The sequence below is a fragment of the Leptodactylus fuscus genome, chromosome 4 (genome assembly GCF_031893055.1).
Source record: "Leptodactylus fuscus isolate aLepFus1 chromosome 4, aLepFus1.hap2, whole genome shotgun sequence".
Lineage (NCBI taxonomy): Eukaryota > Metazoa > Chordata > Amphibia > Anura > Leptodactylidae > Leptodactylus > Leptodactylus fuscus.
This window is the reverse complement of record NC_134268.1, coordinates 25,160,327-25,181,797: the sequence shown is the minus strand read 5'-3', so window position 1 is coordinate 25,181,797 and position 21,471 is coordinate 25,160,327. Positions and strand designations below refer to the sequence as shown.

Here is a 21,471-nt window from a genome sequence, read left to right as displayed (position 1 = left end):
AGAACCAGCGTTGATTGGCCGACTGTATAGCATTCGGCCAATCAATGCTGGTTCTGCATCGAACTTTTCCATTCGAATAGCGAGTGGTACTCGATCAAGTATGAGGATTTTGAATATGTAGTGTTTGATCGAATACCTACTCGATCGAATACTACTCGCTCATCTCTAATAGTTATACATAGCGGGCTGCTAAGTAGGGACGCCACCAAATTTGGTGACCGCTTCTAAGCAGAGAAAAAGCAAAGAGATAAATTATTAAAATTACAGACTATAGCTAATATCGTCACTAAGTAAAAATGCTTTCAGAAATGGAAGGGTTAATCGTTAATGTTTGTCAATTAACAAAATTAAATGAATGAACACAAGAGAAATGTAAATCCATTTGATATTTGGAGCGACTTTTGCCCTTTGGAGGAAGTAATGATATGGCCCCCACAGATATAGCCCTGATCTCAACATCGTCCAGTCTGTCTGGGATGACATGAAGAGACAGACGGATTGGAGCAAGCCTACATCCACAGAAGATCTGGGCTTAGTTCTCCAAGATGGCGGCGGGAACAAGATCTCTGCCTAATTCTCTCAAAAGCTGAATACAAGAGAAGAAATGATGGGAGGCAAAGGGCAAAGGTCACACCAAATATTGATGGATTTACATTTCTCTTTTCTTCATTCATTTTGCTAACAAAAATGAACAATGAACACTTCTATCTTTGAAAGCGTTCTTGCTTTACAACATTTTTTCATCACCTGCCAAATATATTTACACTTTACAAATCAATCGGCTCATTATTACTCTCTACAGATAAGATTTCTCATTTCATATTAATGAGGACCATGACACTATCCATAGTTTAGCCATGCACATTAGATTTTAGATGACTTATGTCCATATGAGCAATGCCACCATCAACATTAACAGATAAAATTTCCATTTGGGGGGCAGTTCAGTTATGAAAAAAAAAATAATTAAAAGGAGGTACAGTGAGTCTGTACAAGTCAGCTGATCATCGGTCAAAATCAGCTGGTCACGTCAAAAACTAGCATTTATGACCGACCACTTTCCAAAAATTTCCAGTATGGCGGTGTACTTTCAGCAAATTAAAGTCTGCCATTTACCAGCCTCAAACGACCATTCATGGAATCTACCTGTCAATCAGTAGACCTTTTGTAGGTCAAAAGGCAGAATCTCCATTTTGGTCGATGAAAATGTAATAGATACAAACATGACCTGATGTTCTTCAAACAACCCTTAACAACTACACAGTCCAGTCATATTAATGTGACCACCGCCTACTTTTGAAGTCAACGTTAAATAACCAATTGTAGAAGGCACGTGTCATCAGCCATCTGGGTGCACTCATCATTGTGGAAGGCACGATGGATCAACACAAGTATGCATCTATCCTTGCGGACCATGTTCACCCCTACATGCAAATTGTTTTTCCTCAGGATGATGGCATCTACCAGCAGGACAATGTGACGTGTCATAAAGCTCGCAGTGTACGTGTGTGGTTCGAGGAGCACCAGGATGAGTTTACCGAACTTCCTTGGCCAGCAAATTCCCTGAACTTGAATCCAATCGAGAATCTGTAGGACCACCTCCATTGGGTTGTTCACACCATGGATGCTCAACCGTGTAACCTAGCACATCTGGCCATGGCACTGGAGTTGGCATGGCTCAACATCCCAGTGACCATCATCACAAGATCCACTCTCTTCCTGCACGCCTCACAGCGGTCCACTCTGCCAAAGGTGGTTATTCTGGATTTTGATAGGTGGTCACTAATGTGACCACCTATCAGTCCAGTCACATTAATATGTGACTGGACTGTGTAGTTTGACATTGACATTATGGACTTGGCTATAGTAGGGGGTCTGTGTTGTGCTGTACATATTTGTAATAAAGCATCCATATCCTGTTATAGACCCATATGTTACCTCCATGTGCCTTGGATCATATATGAAGGTAGAATTTTTCTAATATAAGAAAAGTGGTTCATAGAGCAGAAAAAGCAACACACAGGAACCTTTCTCATAAATCCTTAAATAACATAATCTCAGCGTTCCGACAGGCGACACCATCACGATAGAAAGAAAAAAGCATGTAAGCTAGAGGCAAAAATATACACATTTCATATCAAACAATGATGTCATAGCAATATTAAACACAGACACAAGAGGTCAACGATGCACCAAAAGTAGAAACAAAAATGGGTAAACTCACAGATAGAAAACTTGCTGCTGATGTCTTTCCCTGGAAACAATTTAAATCCTCTAGACTTATAATCTATGGACTTTTTCACTATTTAGGAAAACAGAGAAGAACATGTATAAGGTAAAACAGTCTCGTTGAATCATTTTTGTTAAACGTTGCGAAGGTCATCACTTCTTTTGAGCCATTTACAAAAAATTTTTTTCAAAAGAGTGCAAAAATACATTTTGCTCAATATATAATATAGTAAACTTCACAATGGCTTTAACTCTGACAGTTCTAGTTACTTTTTTTTTTTTTTTCGTTTTTGAGGCATTGTACGACCAGTTTCGCTTTTGAGAAGATCTTGTGATCTTTCATGTGGGCTGTCAGTCAACCGTTTTGGAAAACTTCCTTCTTTTAAGTAGCTCTAGATAATACGGTATACACTCTAGCCTTATGGATAAAATGTCAGCGCAAGACATAGAATAGAAAGAAATAGAAAGAGATGAAAGCTTAGGTTGACAAACTCTGTTCGGAGATATATCTATACATATATATATATATATATATATATATATATATATATATATATATATATCCTATTGTAATATCTATAGTGTGTCTTTTAGAGGTCTAGTGTGTGTATATTAGTTAGTAGAGATGAGCGAGTAGTATTCGATCGAGTAGGTATTCGATCGAATACTACGGTATTCGAAATACTCGTACTCGATTGAGTACCACTCACTATTCGAATGTAAAAGTTTGATGCAGAACCAGCATTGATTGGCCGAATGCTATACAGTCGGCCAATCAACGCTGGTTCTTCTCCTACCTTTAGAAGTCTTCTCCGTGCAGCTTCCCCGCGGCATCTTCCGGCTCTTCATTCACTCTGCCAGGCATCGGGCCTGGGCAGAGCCGACAACGCATGCCCGCTTGTAGTGCGGGCATGCGCAGTCGGCTCTGCCCAGGCCCGATGCCTGGCAGAGTGAATGAAGAGCTGGAAGATGCTGTGGGGACGCTGCAAGGAGAAGACTGCTCGGAGGATCCAGCCCGACCCACACTCGTGGACTTGGTAAGTATAATTTGATCAAATGTTGCCTACCCCTGAAACGAGCATTTTCCCCCCATAGACTATAATAGGGTTCGATATTCGATTCGAGTAGTGAACATCGAGGGGCTACTCGAAACGAATATCGAACCTCGAACATTTTACTGTTCGCTCATCTCTACTAATAACCTAATACCTACATGGCAATCGAACTGGATGGATTGTAGCGGTTTATACATGGGTAGGGTTGAGCGATCCAGAACGGGAAAAATTGGATCCCGATTGGAGATCGAGCAAATTTCATGATCGGGATCGGCTGGAAAATGATCGAAAATCGGAATTTGAAATCTCAACATCGGCTCAACCCTAAAAGTGACTTTTCCCATAGAGAAGCATTGACTAGGGTTGATCGATCGGGAAAGATCGGATTCCTACCGACGATCGAGCAAATTTCACAACCGGGATTGTCTGGAAAATGATCGGAAATCGGATTTTAAAATCGATCCTGAAATCTCAAGATCGGCTCAACATCATACACGTGTTATGTATTTTTTATTTCTTTGATTATTTTTTTCAGCAAATTTTTTTTGCTTTTTCCATGACACTCCACTAAGGGTTCTTTTACATGACCAGGAAGATTGTTAAAATGAGTGCCAAACCCTGATATTAGCAAGTTGTTAATGTTCCCGAGACTTACTTTTTGCTCTTACAGTAATTGCATGGGGTTTTTTTTACTAATGCAATCGTTCATGGAATCGCTTGTTCCCTAACACTATTTCATTGTAAAAGTCAGGTGGATGGTTGTTTATCCAAGTAAATGGACTGAATCATTTCAGTCCGCCTTAGATTTGTTTATAGCCAATTCATTGTCAACTATTGTATCATTAAAACCTCTGTAACGAATGTTAAATGGTATGGGTTCTAAGGATTTCAAAGTTTGTAACAATCTCTTAGGCTTTATGCACACAAAAAAAATTGGATCCAAGGTCAATATTGGATAATTAAAGGGGTGTTCCAACTCATAATTTTATTATTTAATACTCCTGCTTAGGAATAAAAAGGAACCAAACAACTATTTCTGGGCTGTTTCCAGTGCTGGAGCCCCATTAGTTGGGCTGTTTTCTATTTTATTTTTTATTTTTCATTTTCTGTTGCGGAACTACAACGCCCTAAGAGTCTGCCATTTCCTGACAATCGGCATAATGATAGGTTAATACAATGAAGACATGAGATATGACCATTAGAGCTGTGTAAAAAGATTTCTAGCAATATTCTAGACTTAAGCCATGTAATAATAGTATGCATTTCTTTCATTTTTATTTGTTTTTTTTTTTCTTCCTATGGCACAAAAAAAAAAAAATCAAATAAAAACACACATGATGAAATGTTCAAGTGAAAAAAAAAAGGCTAGCAAAATAAAAAATATGTTAAAAGGGCTGACACATAATTATCTAGAATTGTAAGAAAATATCAAAAAACCATGGGGAATTAAAACTGCTCGTGGTGAATCAGCGCAGATACATTATTGGAAATGAAATAACTGGAATCTGGATATTTTGCCAAAAGCTTTTAACAGGCTACTTATTTATTAATTCATGCAGAGAAAATGTTGCACAAACTGTTCGAAATCTTGGAACAAAGTAAAACCATTTATATGCACCCAAGTATGACAAAAGATAATGTGATCCATTCAACTGTATAAAAAAGGCATCTACATCTGCTTTTTGCCAGTATCGGGGCTGCCCAACATGTAACCAGTGAAATAGTGGTCAGAAATAAATCTATAGCATGGTAAGGAGATAAATGTTATTCATCGCTACCTATAACCCACTGACCGATCGTGTAAAGTCCTTAAGGGAATGTGCTGTTGTATAAACTGATGTTTATACCAATGTTTTATTATTAAAAAAAATGAGAATATTTCTCATTTTTAACATTTGTCTATATTTGAAAATATTAATTAATACGGTTTTAATATATCACTTATAATAGGCTGGTATATCCTGTTATGTAGAGATCACTTCCTGCCAGTCACTTAATTATAATCTCATACCTGATTATACCTTTGTTAGGTTAACACCAAACTATACCTATACTATAACTCTATACCTAAAAAAAATAACTTCTATGAAAGCAAATTAGTTGTAAGCCTAGCACTTCCTGCTCTGTAGAGATTCTCAATAGCCATCCCATGATCATCAAAAACTGATCTATATGTTTTATCATAAAAAAAATTAAGGATTTTTTTCAAATTTGCAATATCTGTCTATATTTCTAAATATTAATACAGTTTTAATACTGATCACTTATAATAAGCTGGTATATCCTGTTCTGTAGAGATCACTTCCTGCCAGTCACTTCATCATAATCTCATACCTGATTATACCTTTGTTAGGTTAACACACGAGTCACCAAACTATAGCTATACTATAACTCTATACCTAAAAAATAACTTCAATGAAGGCAAATTAGTTGTAAGCTTAGCGCTTCCTGCTCTGTAGAGATTCCCAATAGCCATCCCATGATCATCACAAACTGATCTTTATATGTTTTATTATCATAAGAAATTAAGGATTTTTTTTTCAAATTTGTAATATCTGTCTATATTTCTAAATATTAATTAATACAGTTTTAATACTGATCACGTATAACAGGCTGGCACATCCTTTTCTGTAGAGATCACTTCCGGCCAGTCATTTCATTATAATCTCAGATATGATTATACCTTTATTAGGATAACACACAATTCACCAAACTATTGCAGCCACAAGTACTAATCACCCTAACTTCTCTGAACTCAACTTAGTTGTAAGCCTAGCCCTAGCTCTGTAGAGATCACTTCAATGCTATTTCATTATAATCCCAGACATAATATAATCTAGCGCTTCCTGCTCTGTAAAGATTCCCAATAGTCATCCCATGATCATCACAAACAAAAAGTAGATAACAGTATCCACAATGGAAATTAACAGTCCAGCCATCTGCTCACTTTCCCTGCATAGTGACCCCTATGCAGGTTAAAGAGCATGCCCACAACACTCTCGTTACAGATACTAGTTTTCTATGATCCCCGAGGCTGCTGTACAGTATATCTCTAATTTACTATTTACAGGAAATAAGGCTGCCTTTATGATCATGTACAGAAATTTCTTTCTCAAATTTTGTATCTAAAAATAAACAAATTAGAGAATGTTTTAGTATCTGATCCTACTTCGTAAAACAGAGGTAGATGATACAAAACAAAGTTATCTGATAATATCCCCAATGATATTACAGAAAAGGTTAAATTATCTGAACGTTGTGAACGAAACTTAAAATTATATTGGTTAGTCAAATTATATGTATAGAGTAAAACTGATGTAATGACGAGTTAGATGGGATATTCTATAGGTAGAAAATATAAATGATAGAAAATCCTGTGAGTCACTATGGTAAAGACTAAGAGCAGTTTTTTTAATTAATCTCTGCTACATCTGTTACATTATGTTTTGGGTTTTTTCTTGGTTTTTTTTAACAAACTGATTTAACAAACAACAATCTAAGAAGCTGAAAGCAGAGTAAACTCAAAGCTAGGACGACAGAACAGTCCCAGTCATGAAGCCTGAGGTTCATAACATTTACAACAAAAAAAAGTTGAAATTTACACTAAGCTTGTCAAGAATTCTGGAAACTCTGGATAATATTTGTATTGCATTCATTATATTATATTAGCTTCTAACATTTGTTAGATAATTATAATAGATGTCCACTAATTTCTGCTGTACATCTGTTGTATCTAGGAGAGAGTAAATCAGTAATCTAAAATTCAATGTACTGTAGCATGCAAAAATGTAAGGGGATGCTGAGATATAGATCAGTATGGCTCTACAGAGTGTTAAAGAATAGAGATGAGCGAGTAGTTAAATACTCAATATTCAATATTTGTTTCGAGTAGCCCCTCAATATTCGACTACTCAAATCGAATATTGAATCCTATTATACTCTATGGGTGAAAAAATGCTCGTTTCAGGGGTAGGCAACATTCGATCAAATTGAACTTACCAATCGGGCTGGATTCTCCGAGAAGTCTTCTCCGTGCAGTGTCCCCGCGGCGTCTTCCGGCTCGGAATTCACTCTGCCAGGCATCGGGCGTGGGTAAAGCCGACTACGCATGCCCGCACTACAAGAAAATGGGCGCTTACAATCAAAGCGCAGTCGGCTCTGCCCAGGCCCGATACCTGGCAGAGTGAATTCAGAGCCGGAAGATGCCACGGGGAAGCTGCAGGGAGAAGTCTTCTAAAGGTAGGAGAAGAACCAGCGTTGATTGGCCGACTGTATAGCATTCTGCAAATTTTTCCATTCGAACAGCTAGTAGTACTCGATCGAGTACGAGTATTTTGAATACCGTAGTATTCGATAAAATACCTACTCGATCGAATACTACTCGCTCATCTCTATTAAAGAACACTAAACTTACAAATAAGTGCCGACAAAATATAGTAGGCCTCACTATTTTCAGGCTGAAGAATGTTTTTTCAAGATCCTAGCAAAAATAGTTTTACAGAATTCCTGCAGAGAACAGGGGTGTTAATTTACTGCTGGACTGTACCATCTTTAGGCCTAAAGGATTGGGATTTGGATAATGGGAGGGGCTTAATGAGCCTTTTTGTCCTACTGCAGACAAGTCACAACAGGAAGGCCTTGAGGAGAGGAAACATGGCTGGGCTACCGAGACACACAGAAATTTCTTTATAAGTCTCTCAGTTTTAACTGTAATATGGAACTATTGGAAAGAAGAAGAGGGGGATCATATTAGTTTTTAGTGAATTTTCTGGACTCTAGCTTTGTGTCACTCAGAAGTCATCCAGAGCTGTAAATGCAACCATGTCCATAAGACTACAGGCTGACATATTGGATATCTACTGGGGAAAATGTTGACAAAATTTGCTATGACGGACTTGAAATTTTTTTAAAAAAAGGAGACTGTACAATAGCCAGAAGTTTAAGTCTACATTGTCCTGAATACACAGTACTATTGAACTCGTGAGCTGTCAAATTGGTAGCAAGGAAAAGATTCTATCACTATTAGTATTTTGTCAGGTTTGGTAAGAAAATTGAAAAATGTATTTTACGATGAAGTAAAGCAATGACTATTTTCTCTCTTTCATTTTGCAATTTTTTTTTTTTTGTAATTTCTTTCTCCAAACAATATTAACTGATGATCTGGCAAAATTGAGAAATGAATAGGAAATTGACACTGATAAGCAGATTAGTAAATTATATGCGGTGGAAGTTCCAATTCAGCAAAGTGCTTAGGTGAAGGAGAGGAAAGACAAAAAAGATCCGGCTTGCCAGAGCTCTGAGTCAGCAAAATAACAAATGAATTAAAATGATTGCCCTTCTGCTTATTAGAAGAACACTGTCTGATAAATCTCACGCTCTGCAAGGTCAACTCTGCGCTTAAATACATTTTTAATCAGTAATGCACCATGATTGTGATAATTGGCCGACTCCGAGATTCTTAATCATTGGGTTTACGGAATCCATCGTCGCGGGTATGTAAAGAGTTACTTTATAAGTGTATGAAATCAAAATCATGGACCGCAAGGTCCTGATCCATGGTCTAATGAAAGATAATTGACAGTATGTTTATACACAATGTAACATTATGTCAAGAGGGAACATCAAATGGGATTATAAGTTCAAGGGCAGCAACTTAATAAGCGAGCGATGATCATAGACAATGGCTAATAAAAATGGATTAGATTTAAATGAATTGTCCTTGAACCTTTACTATCGGTCCAGATAAGGATGAATAAGTGAGTCTAATGAGAGCTATCGTCCATTAGTCTGAAGATGTGGAAACTAAGTTTATCAATTCTGGATAACCTCGTATACAAAGTCCCATGATCGTTATACCGAAGACTAAATGAAGGGGATTGTCTGAGGTTACAAAAAAAAAATAAATCAAAATCTGTTTTAAAGAAACATGTCCCCCTCATTCTTGGAATGTGCCTGATCTTGAAGCTAATCTACATTCAAGTGAATGAAACATAGTTGCAACACAAGACCAGAGAAAATGGAATTGTACTTGTTTAATGGAAATGTGACCCCTTTAACTTTTTTTTCCCTTTCTTTTTTGATGGTCATCCCAGACAAATCATCTCAAGATATCTTGAGTCACTGAGAAGGTAAGGGAGGACACATCTTACTTATCTCTCTACTAGAGATGAGCAAACAGTAAAATGTTCGAGGTTCGATATTCGTTTCGAGTAGCCCCTCAATGTTCGACTACTCGAATCGAATATCGAACCCTATTATAGTCTATGGGGGGAAAATGCTCGTTTCAGGGGTAGGCAACGTTCAATCAAATTATACTTACCAAGTCCACGAGTGAGGGTGAGGCTGGATCCTCGGAGAAGTCTTCTCCTTGCAGCGTCCCCGCGGCATCTTCCAGCTCTGAATTCACTCTGCCAAGCATCGGGCCTGGGCAGAGCCGACTGCGCATGCCCGCACTACAAGCGCCGTGGGGAAGTTGCACGGAGAAGACTTCTAAAGGTAGGACCAGCATTCGGCCAATCAATGCTGGTTCTGCATCGAACTTTTACATTTGAATAGCGAGTGGTACTCATTCGAGTATTTCGAATACCGTAATATTCGATTGAATACCTACTTGATCGAATACTACTCGCTCATCTCTACTCTCTACTTGATACAATGAATCTACTCAATTGGCGCAGAACGGTATAGGTTGTAGAAAAAATATATATACTTATGTACATATGAATTTATGATACTGAAAATGTGTTAGAATCTGTCAGATGCATAAATTTACAATGACAGGTTCACACAACTGTTTTTTCTGAACCCAAGGGTACACCATGGTAATTTTTTTTAGGTTGTAAGGTCACCATCGTTGAAATTTTTGTTGTGTTTTGGGTTTGTTTTGGGGGGGGGGGGTTTAGAAAAATGAAATGCAAAAAAACAAAAATTTGACTTTTTAAAATTTTGTTTAATTAATTTGCAAATCCGTTTGACATTTGCTGCCTTGAGAAATGTAAGAAAATGACAAGTACAATGGTCATCCCTTCATCCCTACAAACTGGCAAGGCAGCAGGTCAGGTCATGAGATTTAACCCTTAGGTGATGTAAGGGTTAGATCCTATGACCTGTTCTTCCAGGAACTTTTCATTTTTAGGTTTTTTTTTTTTTTATCCTCTGCCTTCCAAATGCCATAACTTTTTCAATTTTCCAATGTGCCGGCTATGTCAATTCATTTCTATGGAAGCGTGCTATTCGAATCGGCTGTTTCAAATAGTGTTCGCTCATCTCTAGTTGTTACACAATAATAAGCTTTTCAGAACAATACTACTTAATGATATTGTGTCACACGCTGATATCCTATGTGTATCGATTTGCTGTGCTGTGCTGTGAATTGCAGCCCCTGTAGGGTTTCGCTAGCATTGCTATGATATTGTCCAAGTAGTTTCATAAGAAAGAGTTTATACCAAATTTCAGCTATGTTAAGGCTGGACACATCTGTACGTGAATGACACATCAGATACTGAGAACAGGCTGATAATGGATTGGCAGTGTCTTTGCTATTTGTATCATCCGGTCTGAATATTTGATATTTGTGTCACAGTTTAATATATCTATTTGGTAAAATCAGATATTGAAATCTATAACTTTTCCTGCTCTGCTTGTAGGATTTTCATTCTATTTTCTGTATACGATTATGGTGGCGGCCATATTGCCTGAGCTTCTCATCTGCTCTGTTCACAGCCTTTAGTGGCCTGCTTCTACATAGCCATGACTATAGGCAGCGATAGTCTTAGGACAACCTATTGAAGTCTTTGGGAGAGTTTTCCAAGAAGATGCAGGGAGAGAAGTACATAAACTGTGACCGCATCTATGGTGCATTTAACAATGGGTCAGTGGTGCTACCTACAGAAGTGTTATCTTCTATTGTAATACCATCTGCCTTTTCTGTAAATGAGGCGATTGTATAAAAAAAAAAATCTTTTTTTTTTTTTTTTTTTTTTAAAAAGGAAAGTGTCAGTCTATTATCAGGTTTAGTGGCCAGAGAGAAAATTGAATGCTATAGTAATGATGTAGAAAGTAGCATAGAAAGTAAAACAAAAAGCATTCTTATAAATATGCTTAACCTTATTTAAAGAATCAGTAACTTTCTGGTGACGTGTCTTTAAAGGTCTTCCCCTCTTCCTTTATAGAATTTGCCCATATAGTACGATATAAATCCCCTTTAAGAACATATAGTCTTAGGTCTTTGCCAGAAGTGAGGACTGAGCTCTTATCACTGGCAGTTCCGTTATTAATTGAGGGGAAGTATGATAGTTAGCATTTTGTTCTGTTTTGAACACTCATCACTCATTTGATGCAGATCATAGAAGTTCTAAGTGAATTCTGGGAATCCAGTCGCTGCTGCTTAATAGAATTGCAATGTCTTCTTCTTAACAGCAAGATGATTTCAAACATTAAGCCGTAATGTTGTAGTTAGTGCATGGAATGATGTGACAATAAGTAATGGTGATACGGTATCATGTTCTGCCTAATTAACCACTGTACAATAAAGGATATTGCAATGTTAATGAGCAATATGCCAGATAATTGCAAAGCATCTTAAGCTTGTTTGCACTGCACATATTAGTAGTGAAGCTTTTACTTATAAATATTGGTTATAAATGAGTTTTCAGGGTTTTGCAGAAAGACTGCATTCATATTGACTAGGATTGTGTTTTAGGAAAACATATAGTAGCTATTGTTAAGAATTAGATCATTAAAGGGGTTTTCCGACCCCGATTGAATGGGGGGAAGCATCCAAACTCAAAGACATTTCTAGATACAGTAAAGACCAACAATGGCAACATTGTCACTTCTAAACTCATAACTGGAGGTAAACTAGCAGGGTCAATTTGCAGCTACAAATTCCGAACCTTACTGTGGAACATCAGACTCACAGTCATTGGAAGGGACTAGAGATGAGCGAACAGTAAAATGTTCGAGGTTCGATATTCGTTTCGAGTAGCCCCTCAATATTCAACTACTCGAATCGAATACCGAACCCTATTATAGTCTATGGGGGGAAAATGCTCATTTCAGGGGTAGGCAACATTCGATCAAATTATACTTACCAAGTCTTCTCTGTGCAGCGTCCCCGCGGCGTCTTCCGGCTCTGAATTCACTCTGCCAGACATCGGGCCTGGGCAGAGCCGACTGCGCATGCCCACACTACAAGCGGACATGCGCAGTCGGCTCTGCCCAGGCCCGATGCCTGGCAGAGTGAACGAAGAGCCAGAAGACGCCGCGGGGAAGCTGCACGGAGAAGACTTCTAAAGGTAGGAGAAGAACCAGCGTTGATTGGCCGACTGTATAGCATTCGGCCAATCAATGCTGGTTCTGCATCGAACTTTTACATTCGAATAGTGAGTGGTACTCGATCGAGTACGAGTATTTCGAATACCATAGTATTCGATCGAATACCTACTCGATCGAATACTACTCGCTCATCTCTAGAAGGGACCATTGTGACATGGCAAAGGGAATAAAAAAAAAGAGGAGAACAGCACTGAGCCGTATCTGGGGGAGTATTTTGGGTGAGAAAAACACAATTTATGTTTAGTGAACTCTCACCTGAAGTAGTTGTGAATGATTCACAACTATCACTTGCACCTAGGAACCGATTATAGGGGGTTCCTCCCTGGGTGGAGAACTGCAGCAAACTCCTCGCCATCGGTGGTGAGGAAAGGCAATACGAGGACCAACAAAAGATTCTGCGCATTACCCATGCATCCAGCCATCCACAGCAGCTCATTACACTTGAAAAAGGGCAATCTGTGCCCGAAATGCGTTGTGTGTTCCGAACCAATAAAAGGTTGAAAAATATCTGTCAGGTGAAGCACAGATTCTTTCCTTGGTCCTCTTATGGCAAAGGCAATGCCTGAGACAGAGACAAGTGCACATATACAACCCCCCTACCTTCTACCAAAACAAAAGTTAAATAGGATAATAGACCAACGGGAAATTTTTTTGGTGCACATCACATTGCACCGATCTAAAAAATTTTTACTTCTATTTTCGTTCATAGTCTCATCCTCAACAGGATTTTTTAAGGGTTAATGGGTTCACAATGGGCAAAACACTGAAAATGAATTAAACACTTGGATTTCATCATTTACGTCTGCGCTCTTGTACTGTGTCTAGGCTTGAGAGAAAAGATCGGAAAAGATCGGATTCTGATCCCGATCTTTTCCCGTCGGAGGTTATTTACCGCAATGCTTGGCTACTGGGCAATTATTGTGGGAAAAAGCTAACAATGATTGGCCAGTAGCCAAGCATTGTGGTATATAACCCCCGACCTTGATCCCACAGGAAAAGATCGGGATCGGAATCCGATCTTTTCCGATCTTTTCACTCAACCCTAACTGTGACATATATACCACCAACTTTCAGACCAGACTAGAACATAATACCGTTAAAGGAAAAATGGATAGGAATGGGAATCGGGGCAGTGTAATCGGTGGAATATTAACTTCCCACTGGCTTTATTGTGTATAGATCACTCTTCACCTTGACAAAGATATCAGAACAAGTCTTTACTATGTGAGTAAGTGTATAGTGAATTTGTATCAAGTATCATTTGCTTTTTGCCATAAGCAAAAATAGAAAACTTAATTTGAGCAAATTAATTCTTGCATGAATGGAAACCAAAGATGTGTCAAATAAGTTTTAAGGAAAAAATAAAAATATGTTGCAATTACAAAAAATGTGTAAGTTTTCAACAAACATAATTAACAATTTTTTTTTTATTTAATAGTCATTATCTGATAAGGCCACACAAAACAATGTATATTCTTAGTTGGATTAATTTAACTACTGATGCTGCCAAAAGTAAATGTAAAAAAATTGAAAAAAGATGTTTCTCTTAAAAAAAACAAAAACAAAAACAAAAAAAAGGGTAGGATAAAACAAAAACATTACTACCAGAACTTATAGTGTTAGCAATTCAGTATCTATAGTATGTAACTAGCTACACTGTACATTCTTATGGTCACACATCAGAGGCTGATTCAATTGATCAGTGCAGAGGCTGCTGTAATCACAGGACATCATTAGCTTGAAAAGTATCTATCTATCTATCTATCTATCTATCTATCTATCTATCTATCTATCCATCTCCTATCTATCATCTATCCATCTCCTATCTATCATCTATCCATCTCCTATCTATCATCTATCCATCTCCTATCTCTCATATCTATCTATCTATCTATCTATCTATCTATCTATCTCTCATGTCTATCTCTCATGTCTATCTATCTCTCATGTCTATCTATCTCTCATGTCTATCTATCTCTCATGTCTATCTATCTATCTATCTATCTATCTATCTATCTATCTATCTATCTATCTATCTATCTATCTATCTATCTATCTATCATCTATCCATCTCCTATCTCTCATATCTCTCATATCTATCTATCTATCTATCTATCTATCTATCTATCTATCTATCTATCTATCTATCTATCTATCTATCTATCTCTCATGTCTATCTATCTATCTATCTATCTATCTATCTATCTATCTATCTATCTATCTATCTATCTATCTATCTATCTATCTATCTATCTATCTATCTCTCATGTCTATCTATCTCTCATGTCTATCTATCTCTCATGTCTATCTATCTATCTATCTATCTATCTATCTATCTATCTATCTATCTATCTATCTATCTTACTAAATTGTTACAGTCTTCCAAATATAGTAAATACATAGGATAGTATGGTCAAAAATTAACATGTATCATACAACAGAATGCCATATGCAAACATACCTTTTTCACATTTACACTATTGTAATTCCAGTCTTTCATATTCACTATGAGTCAACCTAAAATAAAAGCTGTTCCATTATGACAAGACATCTTGAACCAATCACACATTTTTCAACATTCCCTAGGTAGTCTGGAATTTTTTGTTTGCTTAGGGTTTTTTTTTTTTGCTAAATTTTGCACTGATTTTACAAGACTTTGTCAGGGTAAAAGGGGTGTATTGACTTTTACAAGTTTTGATAAACATTCTTATATTTTTTTGTTGATGCCTCAAATGGACCATAAAGTAAAATTCTTCTTATCTTTTTTTGAACCCACCCAACTAGGGTCCAAATCTATGTATAAAATACAAGTGTTATAATATATTTTTAAGGCCCATTTTATTCTCATGAACTTGACTTTGATAAATTTGATTTCTGGAAGAAAATCTAAGAATTTTTTTCTCGTGTTTTAATTATTTTGACCAGGTTTCACAACAATGGATAGAAATCCACATCTCCTGAATGTGTTAAAAAGGGGTAAAATAGAGAGGAAGTACATGCACATCTGCTGTCATATTTGCCAACTGCAATATTTTTCTAGCCGAGTACTTTTGTATTAAAATAATCTGAAAAAGAGCCACCTAAAATTTTTAAAAAATCATAAATCCAAAGCTAGAGTGAAAAATAGCACTTAGTAATTAGAATATATTGACATTTTATGTTAATCAGATATAATAGATTGTGGAGCTGTCACTTTGCTAGTACAGAACCTGCTGACAAAAAAATTGACAGTTTGTCATAAGTTTCTGAAAAGGAATATAGGAATTAAAGAAAGACAACAAACCAGGTTGGAATTCTACGATATAATCAAAAGTCAATATCACTGTAAGTAAATAAGATAACTATTAAACCTTGACTTTTCCTCAAAATACTGATTTACTAATATCTGGCCTGCCTTATGATTTAAAGGGATTCTACCACTAAAACTTTTTTTTTTTTTTTTTTTTCTCGTTAACACATTGGAATAGCCTTAAGAAAGGCTTTTCTTCTCCTACCTTTAGAAGTCATCTCCGGCCGGCTGTTCGGTTAAAATCCTGTTTTTTGTCAATGTGCAAATGAGTTCTCTCGCAGCACTGAGGGCGGGCCCCAGTGCTCAAACAAAACTGGGGGTTTCGCCAGTGCTGTGAGAGAACTCTCTCCAGTGATGCCTCCATCTTCTTCAGCAACCGCCTCTTCACTCGTCTTCTTGCGGCTGGGGTCACACTTCACTGCCATCGGGCCTCACGCAGAGCCGATTGCAAATACCGGCGGCCATGCTTACGCGGCCATGCTCTGCAGCGTCATTTGCAGTCGGCTCTGTGTGAGGTCCGATGGCAGAGCCGACGGCTCAGGCATCAAACTGTGACCCCAGCTGGAAGAAGATGAGTGAAGAGGCTGTTTCCAAAGAAGCTGTATGAGCCCTGGGTCCTGCCCCCAGTGCTACTAGACAACTCATTTGCATACCAACAAAAAACAGGATTTTAACTGAACGGCGGGCCAGAGACGACTTCTAAAGGTAGAAGAAGAATAGCCTTTCTTAAGGCTATTCAAACGTGTTAACGAGAAATAAAAGGGTTTTAAAGGCAGGATCCCTTTAAATAAAAAAATCCTCCTATTTTCTTTCTTTTTTTATTTTTTTAGTATACTTAAAATATCTAAAACATTTGCAGACCACAGATCTGTAAGCAGTTTCGGTTTACTCTGGCATCTAATAAATCATTAAATTTGTAGTTTTGTCCCATATGATGGCTAAGAGTCCAAATACTTTTGAGAAAGTTGATGACATGATTCATAATAACTGAAATTTCAATATATTACTAGATTGTTTCAAAAGGGGAAGAAGCCGTATCTAGAGATGAAATTAGAGGCAGGTCCATTTTACAATAATTAAAAAAAATAGAAATTAATTTGCTGTATTGAGAAAAATAAATTGTTACATTTTTAATTGTATTATCTAAATATTTTCTTTTCTAGACAAATTCATTTTCACCACACAGCAAATTTGCAAATTTAAAGTAATTGAAGAAAGAAGAAAATAAAATTTGCTAAAAATCTTAAATTCATTGGGTTACCCAATAATGGGATTTGGTCATTGGTATTGTTATGCAATCTTGAAAGTTTAGGCTGCATCCCAAATATAGATTTGAAGTTGTTGAAAATAATGTGGCAATATTTTACCTGCACAATAAACATTTTTGTATTAATAGATTAGATTATCCCAGGTGTTTAAAGAAAAGGTGATAAAAATCAAGAGATGTCCATTAAATAAAAAAAAAATATTCATCGTAATTCAATCGAGGAAGAAAACACATTAACATTTCTTCCCAAACAGGAAAAAAATCAACCATAAATAAATTCATTTTTATGGCCATTGTCAATGATTGTATTGTCATTTCATGCTATGACATATTTAGATCAATTTTTGAGCTCAATTGCTTTGTTTTTATTGTGTTTTTTTAGCTTCTTGAACCCCTTTTAATTCCTGGGGGTGATTTTTAACTATAAGAATAATTTAGATTTTTTTTTTAGATTTTTCAAAATGGGTTGCGTTAATGAAAAAATAAATTTGATACTTTTAGCCATGATATGACAAACATAAGTGACCATGGCCTTAATCAACGGCTTTCAAAGGGTCACAAGTAAAATAGTATAGATACCTCTATGAGTAACACCTGTAAGTTCTTTAGCTCTTTCTATTTGTACAGAATTTCTTGGCCGTCTTCGTAAGCTTTGGGTTTGTGCTGTTGGTGAAGACTTCAGGTCCAGGGTTATGCTTGAATCCAAATCGTGTTCAACTTGGACCAGGAATTCTTCAGTAAGACTTTGGTTGGGGGTAGTAGTAAAACAGGATACAGTAACATCAGCAGGAGTGAGAGCAAGTGTTACAGCACCAGGAGTAGCCTCAATTTGCTCCTCCAGCTCAGCGGTGGAAGTGGTTTTGCTGAAACCTGTGGGACACATAGTGGCACCGGATGCTAACTTTTTCTTTAGAATTTTGCATTTTCCTGATTTTGAAGTATTTTTTTTTTGCTTTCAAAATTGTTTCAAAGTATCACTTAATGAAGGTAAATGACATGGACACATAAAGACAATTTTATCCACTTTAAATCATAAGTATATGATAAACTGAGAAAATGTTATTTCTACCTTTGAATACATTCTATATAAATCCTTTACGGCTGGTAATTACAGATCACGATAGGAAGGTCGTGAAGCAAAGTGTATGCATTGCAAAACTACATATATAATTTAGGGTGATTACTGGCAAAGGGGAAAAGTTTAGATTTTTTCCTACATATATTTTTCTAACATAAAAAAAATATCGAAAAAGTCATGTATGCCTACGGAATAGGAACAAAGCAAAATGCTATAAGCATAAAAAGACTAAATATCAATAATTTTACATCGAGAAATCAACTCCAATCACACACTTCATTCCCAGGCGCTAAAAGCTATACACTTCACTTGTTTTAAAGCACTTCTCAAGCGAAAAATAAAAACCTCAAAGTGCTGGTCCTCAAGCACAACCCTATGTACTTGTTCTATCTCATTGATTGATAATGTATGATGGAATCCTATGAATTCCGCAAACAAAATCCGGAGGGTGCACACAGTCCTTGAAGTCAACCGCTGGAGCTCAAGAATGGTGATAGAAGTTTTATTGGGATTAAGCGTTTCGTGGAATATGGTGTTTTTCAATGGCATGCTCCTCAACACAAGGAGTCAGGATCTGATGAAAGGGTGGAGTTTGTAAAAATATATACCATAAATATACCATTTCCCCCAAAATGCATTATCCCAATAAAACTTCTATCCTATATCACCATTCTTGAGCTGCAGTGGTTTACTTCAAGGAGTGTGTGTGCTCCCTGGGTTTTGTATGTGGAATTCATTGGATTCCACCATGAAGTATCTGCTAAAATACAGCACAGTCCCTGCAATGGATGTCCCTTAGGTGGTGGCGACCCAGCCAGTTAAATTCACTTACGAGTCCCGATAAGGATATGAGAGGTTCTTCATGATCCCGAGGATCGTGGACCTTCTATAATCAATTAACTACAGTTCCTTCTAAGGAAACGCAATACCTCCGTGCTTTTTGTTCCCTCATATTTGGACTCATTGATTGATAATGTTATGAGGATCAGGACAAGAGGTAGTTGATTTAGGTGACTACTAAGGGTAAGTTCACACAGAGTTTTTTGGTTAGGATTTTGAGGCCATATTCGCCTCAAAATCCTGACCAAAAAGATGGCTTAGGAGCTCCCGGCTCCTGGAAAAAGAAGAGAGGTGATCATTCTTCAGGTTGTTTTGCCTTGCGATTCGGCCTAAAGCCACACCCTTCTACAGTTTGGGCCCATTCATTGGACCTAATCTGGAGTGGAGCATGCGGCTTGATGCCGATGCGGTGCACCAGCTTTCAGTCGCAGCAACCCTTCTTTTGGACAGGAACCTGAGATGCCCTCTGCTTCAGGTTCTGGTCCAAAAAACTTCATCTGAACTTACCCTTAGGGTGTCACAATGGAAGGTACAATTTATAGATCCAAAAAAAGGAAGTATTGTGAACCCCTGATTGCTTTCATTGTCTTCCAGGTTACAGATGCGGTGTAGATATTGTCTCTTGGGTTACATTTTATACATATACTGAACAGTTCTCCTTCCCACTATCTCCACTGTTCATGTATTTCTATGATTGCATTCCCCTCACTTAGTAGGGATTGTCAGAATCATTGCAGAGGACATTATTTTTTCATTCACCAACTATATTTTAAAGTTACCCTAACAAGACATCCATGAAATGGTCATGGATAGTAAAATATTTAAATAATTAAAAAAATAGGTTGTACCTCTTGACCATCTTCTAATATTTTGAGGATTCTGCTAACAAAACTACATTGAAAAAAAATCTAAAGTGGTGTTCCAGCACTGTCCGCCCCAGGGTTTCCATCATAAACCCCTGGGAAAATGGACAGGGGATGGCTTGCCAGCAGTTAAGTTTAAAACCCATTCATTTGAATAGGATTTTAAAGGCGACCGCCGGGGTCCATATGCAGGCTCTCCACCGGAAACTTTACATGCAGAATGTGCAAAAAGATAAACGGTTTCCAGGTGGAGAAGTCGCATATGGACACTAGTGGTCACCTTTAAAAACCCAATCAAGTAAATGGGTTTTAAACCTGACCGCCGACAAGCCATCTCCTGTCCAGTTTTTCCAGGGTTTACTATAGAAACCCCAGGGCGTACAGTGGCAGTAGTGGGAATGCCGCTTTAGTGTAAACTAGTGCGTAAACCAGTATGTTCTGCAGCAGCTAGTTTCTTGTTAACTCTCAAAAAAGGACATGCCCATCTCACATACATGCTATGGTGAAATTAGACATATTTGGCATCAATCCAAAAATATTTTATCTGTGGTATGTGTAAGTGGATGTTATATATTAAATAATGAAACTCTAAAGCAGGGGTGCCCAATACGTTGATTGCGATCTACCGGTCGATCGCAAAGGACGTATGGGTCAATCGCGGGATGCAGCCAGAGATCTCCGATGTCTGCTTGTTCACAGTGCAGGCTGAGAGTCGACTCTCAGCCTGCGTGGTTAACAAGCACTCCGGACACTTGCAGGCCGGGCAGCAGCAGCTCTGGGGGATGACGCGCTCCCTGCTCTTAGGGATGGAGGGAGCCGGGGTGCTGCTTGTTCACAGCACGGGCTGAGAGTCATCTCCAGACACTGGCAGGTGGGACTGCCACAGCCCCAGCCTACCAGTGTACAGAGATAACTCTCAGCCTGCGCTGTGAACAAGCAGACACCGGGGATCCCTGGGCAGCCACAGAACGCCGCTGTCTCCTGCTCTCATGCTCCGCCCAACCCCGACCACATGCCCGGCCCCACCCACAGACATGCCCCATCACACCCATAGGTCTGCCCCGGCCCCGCCCACAAGAAGTGCGTAGTAGATCTTTTGCCTTGGTCAGTTTATAAAGTAGCTCACATGCTGAAAAAGTGTGAGCACCCCTGCTCTAAAGTATTTAACGGAAACTGAATCAAGTTACTAATATAGACCTGTACTCTTCATCAGTCTTTCTCTCGATCAACCTACTGCCTTTGATTTTCTAAATTTTGCAAAAGATTTATGAAAAAGCTCTAGAAGATTTCGACTTAAAACAAATTCTAATGAATTTCTCCATAATCAATGTCACATGCAAAACTTTTTTTTAAAAAAACTTTAATCGAACTGAAGCAGATTTCTTAGGCTACAATACAGAAGTTTAATATTGTCATAGTCTCACGTTTTGGTCTTGATGCCAAATGACCAAATAAAAATGATTCCAATCGACACAAATGCCAAGTAACCAAAGAAGTATATAAGGAATGGATAA

At 37.7% G+C, this 21,471-nt stretch overlaps 1 protein-coding gene across 1 annotated transcript in view; it reads right to left on the bottom strand.

Annotated features, from left to right (window-relative positions):
• Positions 1 to 21,471, bottom strand: part of CSMD3 (CUB and Sushi multiple domains 3) — a 1,052,627-nt gene that overhangs the window by 604,523 nt on the left and 426,633 nt on the right. The window contains exons 7-8 of the mRNA XM_075270295.1: positions 17,756 to 18,046; positions 2,225 to 2,302 (exon numbers count right to left, since the gene is read on the bottom strand). Of these exons, the coding sequence (XP_075126396.1) occupies positions 2,225 to 2,302; positions 17,756 to 18,046 (369 nt within the window). The remainder of the gene's footprint in view (positions 1 to 2,224; positions 2,303 to 17,755; positions 18,047 to 21,471) is intronic.